This window comes from Propithecus coquereli, unplaced genomic scaffold (genome assembly GCF_000956105.1).
Source record: "Propithecus coquereli isolate 6110/MARCELLA unplaced genomic scaffold, Pcoq_1.0 Scaffold220, whole genome shotgun sequence".
Taxonomy (NCBI): Eukaryota; Metazoa; Chordata; class Mammalia; order Primates; family Indriidae; genus Propithecus; species Propithecus coquereli.
Window position 1 is genome coordinate 2,003,333 of NW_012147190.1, and position 16,985 is coordinate 2,020,317.

General features: G+C 47.2%; 1 protein-coding gene across 1 annotated transcript in view; it reads right to left on the reverse strand.

Moving 5' to 3' along the window:
* Positions 1-1,338: 1,338 nt before the first annotated feature.
* Positions 1,339-16,985, reverse strand: part of C1QTNF2 (C1q and tumor necrosis factor related protein 2) — an 18,628-nt gene continuing 2,981 nt past the window's right edge. Inside the window, exons 2-3 of the mRNA XM_012644800.1 lie at positions 5,479-5,731; positions 1,339-2,117 (exon numbers count right to left, since the gene is read on the reverse strand). Coding sequence (XP_012500254.1) covers positions 1,504-2,117; positions 5,479-5,731 — 867 coding nt within the window. The 3' untranslated portion in view covers positions 1,339-1,503. The remainder of the gene's footprint in view (positions 2,118-5,478; positions 5,732-16,985) is intronic.

Consider the following 16,985-nt stretch of genomic DNA (forward strand, 5'->3'; position numbering starts at 1 on the left):
AGGTGGCCTCTCCCAACAGGGTGCCTCACAGAGCCCTGACCCACACATTGATCCGCTTGGGCCACAAAGCCCATTCTGGGCTTTTTATTTTTAAAATTTTATTTTTGCAGAGGCAGAGTCTTGCTATGTTGCCCAGGCTGGTGTGGAACTCCCAGGCTCAAGCCATTCTCCCACCTCGGCCTCCCAAGTCTCTGGGATTACAGGCGTGAGCCACCAGTGCCTGGCTCCTTCCTGAGTTTTTCAGATCCACTTCAATCCCATACCCTTTGTGGCCCAGTGAGAATAAAGTTACTTTAAATAACCACCATTTTATTTATGGAGGGGGCCACTCTTTCCAGGACCGCCCTGTGCAGCCCTCCCTGTCCCTGAGGACCGCACTGGGGTCAGTCAGAGCAAGCTGCGAGGGAGCTGTGGCTCCAACAGCAAGTGCTCTCAGACAACCGACCTGTGGGGCTCTTAGCACCAGCCACTTTGTACTGTGGCTTCTTATGCCCTCAGATCCCTGCACACTGGAAACACCTGGGCCAGGGGTGATGTTCATTGGTGTGGGATCCACACCCGCCATCTTAGAGCAACAGTTCTCAGTATCATGCTGTATCTCATTCATTGAGAAGCAGGCCTGCAAGAGATTTGTAACCAATATAAAGTGCTCGAGTCTGTGACTGACTGGACTCATGCGTCGAGCAGATTTGAGATCATCCCTGTATCAATGTCACGCTCACTCTTGCATTCCGATAAGGTTTCTTGAGTGGAATGATCTCGCAGCCTCAAGCCTCGTGCCTCCTTTCTCCTTCCTTACCTGGGCCTCTCCCTCTGGCCAAGCTCTTTCCTGTGTCAAGGCCGTTGTACTTGCAGCTCCCTTGGCCAGGAGACCCCTTCCCCCAGAACCTTCCATTCCTACTTCCAGGCTAAGCTTAAAAAGGAACGTCTTCCTGGTTCCAAAGGTCTTAAGGGAGGCTTTGGGGGAGGGAGGGTGGAAATAGTTTGTTCTCGATCTGTGTGATGGTTACAAGGTGTGCACATAAGTAAAAAATTCATTGAGCTGTCCCCTTAAAATTTGTAGACTCACACCCAGAAAGGTGAAATCTAAAAAAAATTTCAGACTCTTCCCTGTCTCCTGTTACTCCTATTAGTCTCAACCACGCCATGTTCATTTCCTTCCTGGCATAATATTTATATTCTTTGCTTGCTTATTTGTAAACTGTACCTCCCGCTAGAATGTAAGCCGCATGAGGACAGACATTCTGTCTTGTCCATTGCTGTGTCTTCCAGAGGGTAGCACAGTGCCTGCTATACAGTAGATAGTAAAAAAATTAGTGAATGAAGAGATGGATGGATGAATAAAAAAGCTTGGATTTAATGATGGAGAAAAAAAGAGGCAGAGGAGGTCAGTCTGAGGCTAGAAGCTCCCTCAACCCCCAGCCCCCTTACAGTTTAGGGGTCTTGTGCCATACGCCCAAGTCCAGAAGCTATTCCCTGCTGGGAGGCCCAACCCCGGCCTGTCTATACCTCATTGGGGTTGTCCTGGTCGGCGTAGATGAGGAAGCCCGTGAAGAGGCTGTCGGTCCAGTAAGGGTCATAGAAGAGCCCATTCTGCTCTGAGTAGAAGATCTGTAGCCAGACCTCGTCACCCTGCTTTAGAGCCAGGATGGTGGAGCCCGAGGCCACGTCATGGTTGCCGGTGTTGGCATCGAAGGTCCGGATGCGGTACTGGCCATTGTGCACCAGGCCGATGGCCAAGTGCTTGTTGGCCAGCGTGATGTCGTAGGTGAAGTAGTAGATCCCCGGCACATTGCAGACGAACTTGCCGCTGGAGGCGTTGTAGTGGCCACCCTCGTTCATCAAGATCTTGTCAAACTTGATGGGCAGCCGCTCCCGCGGGTAGCTCTTGGTCACTGCCACCGAGAAGGCCGACTTGGCGCGACCACTGCCGCAGCTGCAGGGGCCTGGGAGGCCCGGCTCCCCCTTCTTGCCCTTGGGCCCCTTCTTGCCTGGCGTGCCATGCTTCCCAGGGGTACCACTGACCCCCTTGGGGCCTCGGGGGCCAGCCCGCCCAATGGCCCCGGCTTTGCCCTTTGGTCCTGGCTTTCCCCGGTTACCTGTCCGGCCAGGTGGACCTGGAAGACAGAGCAGCTGGCGTTATGGAGGGGCCGCCACAGGCCTAGGCAGAGGCTATGGGCCTTGGCTTTCCATCCTTGGAGCGGGAGCTGGTGGGTAATGGAAAGACCAAGAAGGTTTTGGAGGGAGACACATAGAAATGAGTGTAAGTCCTGACGGTGCAACTGGGGCACTTCTCCCAGCCTCATGTGGAAAATGGGAATGAGGATACTTACCTTCCGGAGCCGCTGTGGATCAGGGCACAGAAAGAATAACGTAACAAATTCCCACCCTTTCTTTTTCCAGCCTTCTAAGGAAGAGTCTGGCTTGTCTGCCAGATCAATCCTTCTAGGCGCTGTGCTGATAATGGGCTGAGAAGGGAACTGGAAGAAGCCTCTCGATTTCAAAACCTTGATCTTAATAAAATCCCTGCCTACTGCACAAGAGCCCTGCACACATGTACAGGGTTTTATCGCAGCGTTGCTTATACTAGCAAAAATAGGAACAACTAAATGCCCATCCAAAGGGCATCATTAAAAAATTATGGTCCATCCATACTGTGGAATTCTACCCAGGAGTTAAGAAAATGAGGCGCATTTTCGTGCCCTGTGTGAAACCTTCTCTAAAATATACTGTTAAGAGGAAAGAACATGTGGCCGAAACTTTTATGTTAAAAGGAATCCACAATGCTAACTATTTCTACACCATTTAAGTGTATAGAAGAGGCCTGGCCTATTGCAAACATCTGCTAAATACTAGCTGACATATCTTGCAGAACGTTAAAATTTTCCTGTAGAATGCCTTTTGGCTTTTAATGCTCGTATTTCATAAAATGTACATTTCTCTCAATATAGCTGTTGGCCATTGATTACATAGAAAACATTTAATTTATATCCCTCAATTCAATACAATATTTTAAACGAAACATATACGGATAAAGATTTGAGTTCACTGGACACAAAACAACTGTTTGTGACAACCAACCATATGAACTGGGTGATCAAGGGAGAGCTGCTTTAGGCATTTAACATCCTAACAAGGTACTTTATTTCTTGTATGTATATATGTAGGCATTTCTCTGTGTTTTAGAGTTTAGAGTTAAACTGTAACGCATTTAAATTTTTCCTATTTTGCATAATTGGGAAATAGGTTTCCAAATCACATTTTCTCACTGAACATCTAATTTTGAAGAACAGATTTCTTATGTTAAGAGCCTGGCAATGCCTGGTATTATTTTACACATATGTAAATACACAGAAAAAGGCCAGGAAGGACACACTTCTAACCAAGGGTAAGGGGAGGGTGAGAAGGGGTAGTAATTAAGGAGGCCTTTTGCTTTATTGGTATTGCTTGAATATATTACAATGAGACTGTATTTATATATTACTCATGTAATTAAAAATAAATAAAAGTAATAGGAAAATATAAAACTAAGGAAGGTCACAAAGCTGTTCTTTGAAAAAAATGAAAATAAAATGTGGGAGAAGGGGCTGAGAGAAGAGGAGGAAGACAGACGGAATCATTTGGCTTGGAGTTCTTTGGGGGAGACAAATAGATAAGAAAGCTTGCCAGGAAGTTCTACCATGTATTTTATGAAGTGCTTACTTCTTCATGACTTTTTTGAGAGACTTCAGGAAACGCTGACTTTGCTTTTCACGACCTCTCTGGAGGTGGATCTGTGCGTGTGGTGGTGGGAGGGTGTTGGACGTCATCCTGAACTGGCCCCAGGGAGACCTGGCTTTATCTGGGTTACACATGCCGGGACTCTCCATCTCTCAAGGCTGCCTTCCTTGGTGTGGTGGCTTAATCCTCAGCAGAGACTCAACGCATGGCAGAAGAGATGACCAAGCAGCCCCCTGCTTACATCGTCACAGCTCTCAATTAAGGGGAAAATGTCAACCACAGAGACTCTCTCCCTCAGGGTCCATAAGGCAAATCTCACAGGAAACTCTAGCTCATCCTGCTTGGAGCACATGTCCAGCCCTGAGTCTACCACTGTGGTCAGGGAACTGGATATCAGGACACCAGTGCCTGGCACACTGTAAGACCTCCTCAAGTCAAAGCCATTATCATCACCTTTCTAGATATTTTTCTGGGCAGGAGGTACTTTTAGAAGAGTTAGTTTGGTATGGTAGGAAAAGGTCTGGATTTGGAGTCTGCTACTCACTTGTTACGTGAGCTCAGCAAGTCATTTGGGGGGTAACATTTATTGCATGTCTACTCTAAGCCTAGTGCTTGACATGCTATTTTATGTCACATGCTATTTTATTTCATTTTTACCACAACCCTATGAGGCTGCTATTATTATCCCTATTTTAGAGATGAGGAAACTGAGGTTTGGAGAGAGGTTAAGTAGTTTGCCAAAATTAGTATCCAGGTTGGTTTCCAAAGTTCAAGTTCTTGCAGCTATGACATTCTGTTCTCAACTTAATTGCTCTGACTCTGTTTCCTCATCTGTAACATGGAGATAATAAGAATGTCTCCTTCACAGGATACTGATGGTCAGATGAGCAACATACTTAAAAGTGCTCTGTCAGTGTTAAAATGCCATACAAATAAAAATTATTATATTTCCCCATCACTTAAAATGTGTATTTGGGGATGTTGCTGACACTGAAAAGTGCTTGGTTGCTGGGGTGAAAGTTCAGAGATTTAAAGAACGTCAAAGCTGAAAGGGCCTGCAGAGAGTATCCAATCTATTGGCTGTCTGCTTGGCCTCCCTTCCTTTGGGAAACTGCCCTGTACTATTTCGTATCGTCCCACGGAAGCTGTCAATCACATTGACCAGCTGCCCTTACCACCCACTCACACACGCAGGGGCGGGCCCATGACCCAGTCCTGGCAAATGGTAGCACCACAAAGGGATTGGTCCAGGATACACATGTGGCCGTGGAGAATTGGTCATCCTGAGATTTGCTCTGTGGATCAAGCCATGAGGAAGCTTGAGCCCACTAGTTGCCATTTCAGAACTTTGAGCTAGTCTTTGTGAGGAGGAAACCAACACACAGAGGGAAGCAGAGCCCTGACAGTGATATTTGAGCTCCTGGACCCAGCCATTCCTGAAGCTCAGCTCTTGGACTTCTTAGTTTTATGAGCCTATAAATTCCATTTGGGGCTATAAATTGGGTTCCTGTTCCTTGTAACAAAAAGAGTTCTGAATAATGCTTTAGGAGACTTGCCCAAAGTCACTTAGCAAACCGAAGGTACAGCCAGGGCAGGAACACAAGATTCAATAACCACTGGTCCTTTTGGAATATGCTGCTTTGCTTATAAAGAAACATTAATTTGACTTATAATCAAAGGGATTAATACCAGTTTTAGGAATTTTAGATGCTGTCAGCCCCAGGTGGGAATAGGAGGGGTAGGCTCTGGGCCTCTTACCTTCCTCTCCACTGTCCCCCCGGTCCCCGTCCTGGCCATCCTGACCATCTTTGCCAGGAAAGCCCATTCTTCCCACCATTCCTGAGGGTCCTGGGGCTCCTGGGGGGCCAGGTGGGCCCTGGGGGCCAGGCAGGCTGCAGATGAGTTGAGGGGAGCCTTTCTGGAAGTCCCTGCGAGCGAAGGCGCCAATCAGCGGGTCAGCAGCACAGGGGAGGGCACAGGCCAAGAGCACCCAGGGGATCATGGTGGTGACCTGTGGGAGGCAAGAGAGCTGTGGCAGGTGAGTGTGGCCACCGAGCTGAGCCAGCGGTCGGTCAGAGGGGATGCAGGGGAGGAGGAGGAGGAGGAGGCAGCTGGGATAGACTCAATTGTGTTCTGTGCCTTCCTCTTTCTTGCATCACACACAAATAGTTGGACAGAGTGTCATCGTATCTTGAGGACATATTTGGACAATCTGAATCGTATACCCAGAATACACTTCGGAGGGGTCTTGAGGGTGAGGAATCCATCATCAGACCATCATCTTCTGTAGTGGCTGAGATGGATGCAGGACTTATGGCCGAAAGACTGACGACTGGAGGGAGCTGTGGATGGAGAGAAATGATCCATGGTTTCATTCAAATAGGCGGCATGAAATGAAATGAAAATCATGCAATTAGCAGGTGACAGGGCTGGGGTTTGCACCAGGCCATCCAGATCCAGAGCCTGTGCCTTCCTGTCCCAGGCTAGACTGTGTGCCCTTGAGGCTGACGGCAGCAATAGCACGATCCCACCAGAGATCAGTGCGCTATGCACTCAGAGCTTATCCACTCCCTGCCACTCACTGTGCATATGCAGAAACTGAGGCCTAGAGCAGAAATAAGCAACTTGCCCAAGATCTCTCAACAAATTGGTTCTGTCCCTTTGCAATCAACGGCCTCTCTTCCAAGAATGAAACCAGGAGGGAGAAGATTCCAGACATAACTTCCTGCCATGGGGATGAGCAATGAAGTGGTAACTTGGTTGGTGACCTTAGGCAAGCCCTTTCCCTCTCTGGGCCTCCATTTCCCTACCTGAACAACAAGGGGTTGGCCTAGAGCAGTGGTTCCCAAACTTGAATGTGCCTCGGACTCACCTTGAAGGCCTGTTAAAACACAGATTGTTGGGCTCCACTCCAGAATTTTCTGATTCAGTTCTGGGGTGGGGCAGGACAATTTGCATTTCTAATAAGTTTCCAAGTGATGCTGCTGATAGTGGTCTGGGGACTCCACTCTGAGAACCACTGGACTAGGCAGTCTCTAAGTTTCCTTGCAGCTCTGATACGAAGCCTTTCAAGCTCCAATCTTCCCACTCTTTCCAGATGTGAAGCACTGTTGGCTTCACTGTTCCTATTTGGCCTTTGGCTACCTCATCAGAGCCTTCAAGCATCCGGGGATTCCTTGGCAAATGTGGTGCTGGTGGCAGGGTGGCGACATTGCTCAGGCCTTGGCCTTTGGAGCCCACTTTCCTTCCTGGGTTCTCGATCTCCTTTCCCTTCAGACCCTGCTTTGCCCCTGGCCCTTGGAGCCTGTTCAGGCTTTTTGGGCTGCCCCAGGCTGCTTTCCTTGGAAAGAGGCTGACCCTACCACTCCTCCCTGCTCCCTCCAGGATTTCTAATCCTGAAAACAGATGAAGGGGACAGAATACCAGGCCTCTCCTGCCAGGGAGAGGAAGCGAGACCATAGCACTGTACTGCCTGGGACGCAGGGGGCTTACTGAAGTTCTAGCTCTGATGCTAGCTAGTGGTATGTCTTTGGGAAAGTCGCTTTCCTTTTCTGAACCTCAGAGGGCTTCTCTAGATAAGTGTCATAGAGGTGCCACTGGCCAGGTCAAGATGATTCAGCCAGTACCAGATACTGCTTTAAATAACATGATATCACATGGTAACAAAGTTATTTTCTTTTCAATTTCTTCATCCTAAGGAAAAAAAGTCTCAGCTTGGTGATAGTGTATCTTTAATGTCTCTCTACCCTTCTCTAACATCTCTATCGTAGAGCACACTCATTTGTAGCAGTGTGCTGTTTCCCTCCGTAGTAGTTCATTTATTCAACAAGCATTTATTGAGTGCCTACCAAGTACCAGGCGCTGTTCCTTGCGAATACAGCTGCGAAGCATGGAATTGAGTCCCTCTTGGAATTGACATTTTTATGGGGAGAAAGACAATATATATAAATAAGTAAAATACTTACTATATAGCTATATGTAGAGAAAGAAGAAGAAAGGCAGGGGAAGGGGACCGAAACCTTGAACAGGGAGTTTATATTTTTCACTGGGGGCTAGGCAGGGCCTCACGATAAAGGTGACCTGTGAGAAAAGACCTCTGTGGGAATTGTCCGGTAGAGTGGAGGCTCACAGCTGAGTGCAGTGGCACGCACCTGTAGTCCTAGCTACGTGTGAGGCTGAGGCGGGAGGATAGCTTGAGCCCAGGAGTTGGAGGCTGTGGTGTGCTATGATCATGCTTGTGAACAGTCACTGCACTCTAGCCTGGGCAGCATAGTGAGACCCTGTCTCGTGCTCATGACCTGTGGGGGCGGGCATTCCATCAGGAGTGCTTCTGAGTCTTCTGTGGAAACTCCCTGCTGTGGGGGTCATAGGTGCAAGGGTTGTAGCACACATAATGTGCATCCATTCTTAAAGGATCTTGGGCAGACCCCCACAAACATACATAAACCCCCAGATAGGAACAGAGTGCTGGAGCCCTGAGATAGAACCACTACTAGGGTGCAAGGAAGGAACAGACGTGGACAAAGGTACATATTAGCTTTGGGTATCTAGTTGCCTGAAAACGGCAAAAAAATGGCTGAGTGGATGAGTGTAAGAGGATGTTAAAATTGAAAGTCCCACCTGGGCACCAAGACAAATGAAACACTGCATGCCTAATTGAGGGGCGAGGCCCGAGTGCAGAATTTACAGAGGAACAGTTTGAGAGCCCATCTTCCAGCTCTTGGCACTCACTCTTATCAGATCAAGAATTATAAAATGTGACCCATGTCATCGGGAGTGGGCAGGAGAATGGACCTCGTCTGAGGCCTGCAGGAAAAAGCCAGAGGAGGGAGACTGGCAAGCTGTCTGGGGGGAAGGGTCTGACTGCAGTGCCTTCTCACCCTCCCAAGGTAGATGGAAGGTATGAGAGGCCCTGCCAGCTTCACACTTGGCTGGGGGAGCAGGATGAAGTCTCACATTTGAATGAAGGTTGAAGTGTGGAAGCCTGGAGTGGAGATTCAACCAGGCAGAAGTGGGAGCCCCTCTCACTGGCTAAATTATAAGGGGGAAGAGGGAGGCAAAAATAAAGGTGTAGTTTGATTATATTTCTGCTGTCACACTTGCTCAACGTAGATCACATAAATATAATAATAGTAGAGGTGGTAGGCAGATAAGGCAGGTGCTTTCGTAAAACTGTGGCCTAGACACTCCCAGGCCCTACGACTCACCATCTTTTTCCGTTGCCTACTTAGTGAGAGTCTTGGAAAACTGGTTAGTGTTACCTGACATCTGCAGCACATCTGGGGCCCTCAGAATAGAAACCGAATTTTTAAAGTAAGTTTGAAATAGTTTAGAAAGTTGCAATCTACAAACATTTTGGAGTAGGGAGAGAGGGAGGAAGGAAGTGGGTGGGAGCGAGTCTTTGAGGTGGATCAGAATCCTGCAAATGGCTAGATGAAGACAGGCAGGAAAGGGCCAGCCAGATGAGAGCGGAAGGAGACAGAGGGGAACCATCTGTCGCAGTTGACGGTGTCCATGCCCAGCCACATGGGCCCCACGAGAAGGGGGAGGGTTTGCTCTCTGGCCCGTCTGCCCTTCATTAGCCTCTTTGGACAAAGAGGGGACTCCTCTCTGTGACAGCTGGGTCTGGGCAGGCCCCACTGCCTGGGTGGAGGAGGGGGGTCTGGGACAATTTCGGAGGAAGGATTTTCTGAGCTGGAGCCTGGAGGCTCCTGTAGCCCCAGAGGATTCCTGGCAGCTGGAGCCAGGAACTGTTTTGGAAATAATGGCGGGGAAACTAGATTCTGGTTCCAAACCTAGAGGGAGGGAGAGGAGAATCTCCTTGCCTTCAGGGTACCTCCAAGAAAAACAAGGCTCCAAATAGCTCTGCTCCCAGCCTGTGCCCCACCCTCACCACTCTACAGTGGTGGTGAGAAAATCTGGGTTGGGGTGCTTAGAGCAGAGCCAAGGCCCCAAGGAATCCAGACAGATTAACTCTTCCAGTGCCTAGTAAATAAATTTAGAATCACGAACTTGGGGAGGGCTCCCAGGGACCCGTCTTCTCCAAACTCTTCGGTTACAGATAGGGAAAGCGAGGCAGAGCCAAACTGATTTTATCACACACCTACCACATTCCAAGCACTGTGTGAAGCTATTTGCCTGCATTGTTTTAGTTGAAGTTTACAAGGAACCCCGTGAAGGCAGTACACTTATTGTTCCATTTTTCCAGAGGAAGAAACAGATGCTCCAAGATGTGAAGTGATTTACCCGAAGTTGCACCGTCAGGGAGCAATGGAGACAGCCTCCAAAACCACACGTCTGAGTGTCTCTGAAGATTATGCTTATTCCACTCCACCTTGCTTCCTTCCCCTGCTATTTTATTCCTGTTTTACAGAAGACACGAGACTCAGAGAAGCTAATTTGCTCATGTTTACACAACTAGTTAGCAGCAGCAGTTATATTTGAACTTGGGTTTGGCCGACCCTGGTACCCAAATGCTTTCCATTATGTCAGCATCTCTTCCATTTTTCCTCCCAAATACTCCAAATTACAGAAGGGACCTTGAAGCATATGCCAAAGCCACACACAGCAATAGAGAAATTGCTTTGATATCCTGTAGTTTATTTTACAATTTTATACACACGCGAGTGTGTACTACATGACTTCAAAAATGTAAAAGTGATGCTGTTCTCTCGGGATACTTGAGTAAATCAATGCTTGAGGGAAATCTGTCCTTTGAGAGGGCCATACTTGGCTCAGCCAAGGTGATGGGTGGGTGGGGGGAGCCTCCTGGACCCTGACTCCCCACCGCAAGCCCCCCTGGAGTGTTAATGGGGGCATCGCCAAGACCTGAGCCAAAAGCTCAGGGTGTCTCTCCCCAAGATCCTCAAGTACCTGCTGGCTGCAAACAGCAAACCTTGGAACCCTTGCCGTGGCCCACGGGGCCCTAAACGACCTGGCCCCTACCTCCACCCCAACCTCAGCTCCTCCCTGGGTCCCTCCACTCCTCTGGCCTCCCCCAGGCCGAGCTCCACTCCACCCCAAGGCGCCAGCCCCTTGACCGGTAACCTAATGGGCTCCACCCTTTTGGTTTGCTGGTCTTTGTCTGTTGTGTTTCAGCTTAAATGCCACTTCCTCCAGGCCCTCCCTGACCTGCCCTCTCAGACAGTGCTCCCTTTGATCCCAGCACTTTCTTTGTCTCCTCGCCCTTACAACGACTTGCTGGTATTCACTTTATTCCCATTAAAATGTAAGCCCCATAAGAACAGGGACCCCAGCGGGCCAACTGGCTTCAAACTTCCTTGCACATAGTGGGTGTTCAAGAAATATTTGCTTAATTAATGAATGTCTGAGACTCTGACTCTGCCCTCAAGAAAATCCACAGGGAAAACAAGGCAGCGGCTTAAATCTAGAAGGGCATCGACACCCCTTGATTCATATCAGTTCTCTTTCTTCTCTCAGTTTTTCTAACCAAAACTAGACCTGACCCCTCCTTCCTTTTGACCCCTTAGAGTAGAGGGGCTGTGTCTTTCTCCGCACCCTGGGTTGGGCGCTGGCCTTGCAGAATACCTTACATATAGTAGATGCTCCATAATGAGTTGTTCAACTGATCAGGAAAAAATATCAGTCCTTCCTCAGCTTTTAAAAAATTACCTTACTTCCTAAATTGTCCTTTCTGGGGGTGGAAAGGTGTGAGTTGAATAGGGAAGGCTTCATTATAGTCTTCCTGCTGAAGGGAAAAAAATGTTAGTTGGTTAAATCCCAGAAATGGAAGCATGAGGTGCTAAACTTGGATGAGTTCTTAAGTCTGGTTTTAATCTACCCAGTCCCTGGGCTTCTCATCTCTCAGCTAAGTAGCTAAACATTCATAAATACACATGTTCTAGAAAAACGCTAGGGGCTAAAGTGCTGCAGCCTTAAGTCCACTATCATGGAACAGCCTTCCTCCCCCCTCCCTTTTGCTCCTGGCCCACAGAACACAGTCCTCTGGTTGATTCCTGAGGGTCCTTTGCCCAGACTGTGAGGTGCAAGGGCCAGAAGTGGGGACACTGGCCTGTCCCTGATTCTTCCAGTAGAAACCTGCCAGCAGAAACTCCGGGAACACTTAACCTGGGCCTTGAGCAAGGCTTCTAAGTCTGTGTGCTGAACAATCTCCCCTTGCAGATTGGAAGATATAAATTATGCTCAAATGAATTTGACCTGTTTGTTACAGGTTTTGACACACTGGCAGGTAGGAGTGGTGTTTAACTCAGTGGTTAAGTGCCATGGGAAACCCAGCTACTTGGTTTCTTCAGCTATCCAGTGGAGATAACAGTAAACTTACCTCGTGGAGTTTGTGTGAGAAATGAGATAATGCATTCGAAGATTCTAGCCCAGTGTTTGACACTGTAAACACTCCACGGTTGGAGAGAACTCTGCCTAAAACGCCCCCTAATCCTAGCTTTCTCCCAGAGGCCCTCCCATAGCAGCCAGCTGCATCCTTCAAGTGTCAGGTCTAATACCATCTCCTCAGAGAACCTGCCCTGATCACTTGATCCAAAGCATCCCCCACACCCCTGCATATGCTCTCGTATCACCCCGTTCTTCGAAAGTACTTGGCCCAATGTGTGATGTATTTGTTTCTTGACTAGTTAGCTGTCTGTCTCTCCCCCTGAACAGATGGTCCAGGCCCTCCATGTTGCTCTCTGTGGTACCACCCGAGGCTAGCACAGTGCCCGCATACACAGTCGGTGCTCAACACAGTTGCTCAACAGCCTTGAATGGTCACTCTTAAAATTAATAAAATATCAACAGGATCACAGGGATCTCGATAAACACGAGGACGACAAAGCCACACTTGGCTACTGAGGAAAACCCTGTGAGATGACTGGTCTTGGATTCGGAAGACCTGAGTCTCAGTCCTGGTTTTGTAACTTATTGGTCATGTGACTGTGGAAAAGTCATTTCACCTTGTCTGGGCCTCCCTTTCCTCACCTGTAAAATGGAGACAATAACACTTGCCCAGTCTGCCTTACAGCATTGTTCTGAGACTCAAATAATATAATGGATGTGAAAGCAAAACATGATACAAAAGTTAGAGCCTTGTTTAAAACTGTAAGTGCCACCAACTGCAGTCCTGAACTCCCACCAGGAGGCCCTGGAGTGTTCTGGAGGAGGCCTAGTCCTGGGTGGAGGAGGACACCTGAATCCAGCCTAGTGGTCGGATTGTCCCTGGAGTTAAAAGGGACAAGGCTGCTGGTCGGAATGAGACAGTGCTTACTTGCAGATGAAGCTTGCTGAAAATCCGCGTTGATGGGAGTGGGAATACTGCAACGAAACACACCCCACACCCTCTCCGAATTCTAGGAAGTAAATTGGAAACAGCTCTCTCCAGCTTCTCTGAAAAGCCAAAGAGGTCGACTGGAGGAGAGAGGCGCTGGCTGCAGCTCCTCACACACTGCTCACGAAATGTCCCCTTTCCTGGGATCTTGAGACCGATGCCCACTTGGAAACTCTCCAGCATCCAGAGTCTAAATACAGAGGATTAAAATTATAGGACCCACTTTCCAGGAGGCCCCAGAAAATATGTGATGTGTTGTTTTCTCTCATTCTTTCCCCCTATTTCTGGCTCAGCCTAGAAAAAGAGGTCTAAGGACAAATCATGACCTAACGAGGTCTCAGAAGCCAGGGGTTTGTCTCAGCAAGCATTCCTGAAAGCACATAGGAAGTCAGCCTGGGTATTGACACTAAAGAATTATATCTTCTGACATATACGACCCCAGGCTTTACAACCCAACCAACATGGTACATAACGTTGTGGGCAGTGGAGCCCACTCCTCTGGGCCCTGGCGCTGCTCCACATCAGAGCGCCAGCTGCCTCCCCTGCACAGTGAGGACAAGAGTCAGGCTCTGGGGTGGCTGAGGACAAAGCCATCCAGCTTTGGCCCTGCCCTTGGCCATTTTCTGCCACGTGGAGACCAAGGAACTGCACTGAGAAGAATGCAGCTGTTGCGTGAGCTGTGAGGGGGAGAGATGGAGGTCGGGGTAGGGGGGGTTCAGATCCCCGCACCCAGCGTCTCCAGAGGGCCAGTCTCCACGCAGCAGCCCAGAGCGGCGGGGGAGTGTGCATGAGCAGCCCTGTCCAGGAAGAAAACGATTTGAGCCATGCGTGTCATTTTAAATAGTCTTATTGCCACATTAAAAAAGTAAAAAGAAGAAGGTGAAATTAATCTTAATGTTATTTAGTCCCATATTTCCCAAATCATGTAATCAATGTAAACTTTATTATTATTATTTTTTATTTTTATTTCATTTATTTATTTATTTATTTTTTGAGACAGAGTCTTACTCTGTTGCCTGGGCTAGAGTGCCGTGGCATCATCCTAGCTTACAGCAACCTCAAACTCCTGGGCTCAGCTGATCCTCCTGCCTCAGCCTCCTTAGTAGCTGGGACTACAGGCATGTACCACCATGCCTGGCTAATTTTTTCTATATATTTTTAGTTGTCCAGATAATTTCTTTCTATTTTTTTTTAGTAGAGATGGGGTCTCGCTCTTGCTCAGGCTGGTCAATGTAAACTTTATTAATGAGAAATTTTACATTCTTTAATTAGCACTAAGTCTTTGAAGCCCAGTGATGTATTTTAACACTTGCAGCACATTTCAGTTCAAACTGGCCACATTTCAAGGGCTCAATAGCCACACGGTGGCTACTATATCAGCTCCAGCTTGAGTTCGAATCCCACAAACTAGCTGTAGTAGGACCTTTTACAAGTGACTTATCCTCTCTTCCTCGCTCTCCTCCTCTCCAAAACAGGATGGTAATAACAGTACTGACCCAAGAGGGTTATTATGAGGATTAAATGTTCCTAGAATAAGGCTTCAAATGTGGTCAGAGGTATAAAAGCATTAGTTACTATTATTTTATTATATCTTACCCTTCTGAAAATCAAACAAGATAATGGATGTTGAAAGTAAAACATGATAAAAAATTTAAGGCCTGTTTAAAAATGTAATTATCACTAACTGCAGCTGAACTAACAAAAACAGTCCTGATCTCCCACCCTGACTCCTGTGGCATTTCAGGCAGAGGCCCCTATATCTTCTGATCAATCCTCATTTTCTTTTAAATTAGTGTGAGCTGTGTGTCTGTCAGTTGCTACCAGAAGAGAGTCCTAGGGAGACTTGATCTTTGCTCCTGCCTGCTGTTCCTGTCCCGAGGAACCTGGCATGTCCATGCTCCATAATACAAAGACCAGTGGGTCCATGGGACAGTGCTTGGGAGGGACTAAGTGGGGTGTCATGTGTGCACATGCTTGGTACCATGCTTTGGCACACGAATACCCAATAAACTGTGCCCCTTATTATACTGCCTTTGAGGCCAGACACTGGGGATCTGGAGGTGAAAGATGTGGTTGCTGCTCCTGTAGGGCACACTATGAGCCCTGTGATGACCTGGGCACATTATAACTATCTGGCTACACTGAGGGCCCAGCCCGGCACGCCTGTGTGACCAGGAGAGAAAACAAGCTTCACTCCTCCTTTTTCTTTGTAATAAGTTTCCCAGCAGCATTGAGATGTAGCAGAATCCAGGACGAGGCAGGTGGCAGGGGAAGAAAATTTGGGGACTAGATGATCCCTCCAACAGTATAGAAGGGACCATGTTTGAAGATCTAAGAACTGAGGGAGAGGAACAAATTCTGAACTTTGAAGGGCTTGGGGAGGAAATGCTAGGTTTTCTTTGACATCCCTGGGCAACTTCCCCGGAGTCACTTTTGGTCAGTCCGTGATGGGCATTTAGAGTAACCCTAAAGAAGTGACATCTAATGTCTTGCATTAGAGAAGCACAGAGCTGGTTTGGTAGTTAAAAGGTGGTTAAGAGTCATTTTCTAGCTGTTTGACTTTGGGCAAGTTATTTAACCTCTCTAGGCCTCAGTTTCCTTCTCTGTTAAATGGGAAAAATCATTCTGTATGGTCTTATTTGAATCATTTGAATTTGAAACAGCATGATGTAAAAATATTTATTGTTTCACTTTATGTGTAAAATCTGTAATAACCCAAAATGCCCCAATTAAAAGTTGTCATAAACCTTATAAAACAGTGTGAATTGTATTTATGCTATAGCCACATAATAGCACTATCCTAACAGGTAAACAGAAATACCTGCCATCCTTTAGCAGGTGGGTTTTGAATTACACCAATTTTAAATTATTTGAGGTCTTCAGGAATACTTCCCTGGAGAATTTGATTGCCCGAATCTCCCTTCTGGAGTAATTGTGAATATTAAGTGAGATAATGTAGTAACCAGCGCAGAGTTAGCACTCAGTAATAGTAGTGTTATTTTGACATTATAATCATTTGTGAGAACAAAGAGAGAGACGATATAACAGGAGAAGGTTGCTACACACGTGTGGATACACAAACCGACCTGGGTCTGCTGTTTCCTCATCTGTAAATGGCATGTGGTATAACCGGGATCCTGTGAAGAGTGTAATTGTTAGCTTTGGCATAAACAGCAACGAAGGCGGTTATAATAGCTGATGCTATTTTATATCACAGCATGACTGCAAAGGTGCAGGGTTTCTACAGATGTACCCTACTTTAAAAAAGGTTGTAAAATTTGAATTTAGTCATTCAATGATCAGCTTTTTGTTACTATTGCAATGTGCAAGAACTGGCTGAGAGGGATTAAAGAGTTATGGGACACAGTCCTGCCACTGAGGAAATTACAGTCTAGGCAAGTGGTGATCGACTGGCTTATCAATGGCCTTATTCAGACCATGGATTACACTGTGATTATTGGTTTTTTTTTTAATTTGAAATTGTTGTAAATATAAAACTTGGGAAATTTTATGTTAAAATAAAAATTTCCAGCTTTTCTTGAGAACCTGAAGGATCTGGCAATGCTGAGCCTGCATTCTGGCAGGTCACCAACTGCCTGCCCCTTGAGACAGGGTGTTATGGGCTGAATTTTGCCTTCCCAAAAGTCATGTTGAGGTGCCAACCCCTAGAATCTCAGAATGATTGAACACAGGACCTTTAAGGTCCTGATAGGCTATTAAGGTAAAATGAGTCATACGCATGGGCCCTAATTCAATATGACTGGTGTCATTATAAGAAGAGATTACACAGGCACACACAAAGGGACAGCTATGTGAAGACACAGCCAGAAGATGGCCATCTGCAAACCAAGGAGAGAGGCCTCAGAAGAAAGCAACCTGCCAACACCCTGATGACGGACTTCCAGCCTCCAGAACTGTGAGAAACAAATGTCTGTTGTTTCAGCCCCTCAGTCTGTGGTATTTTTTT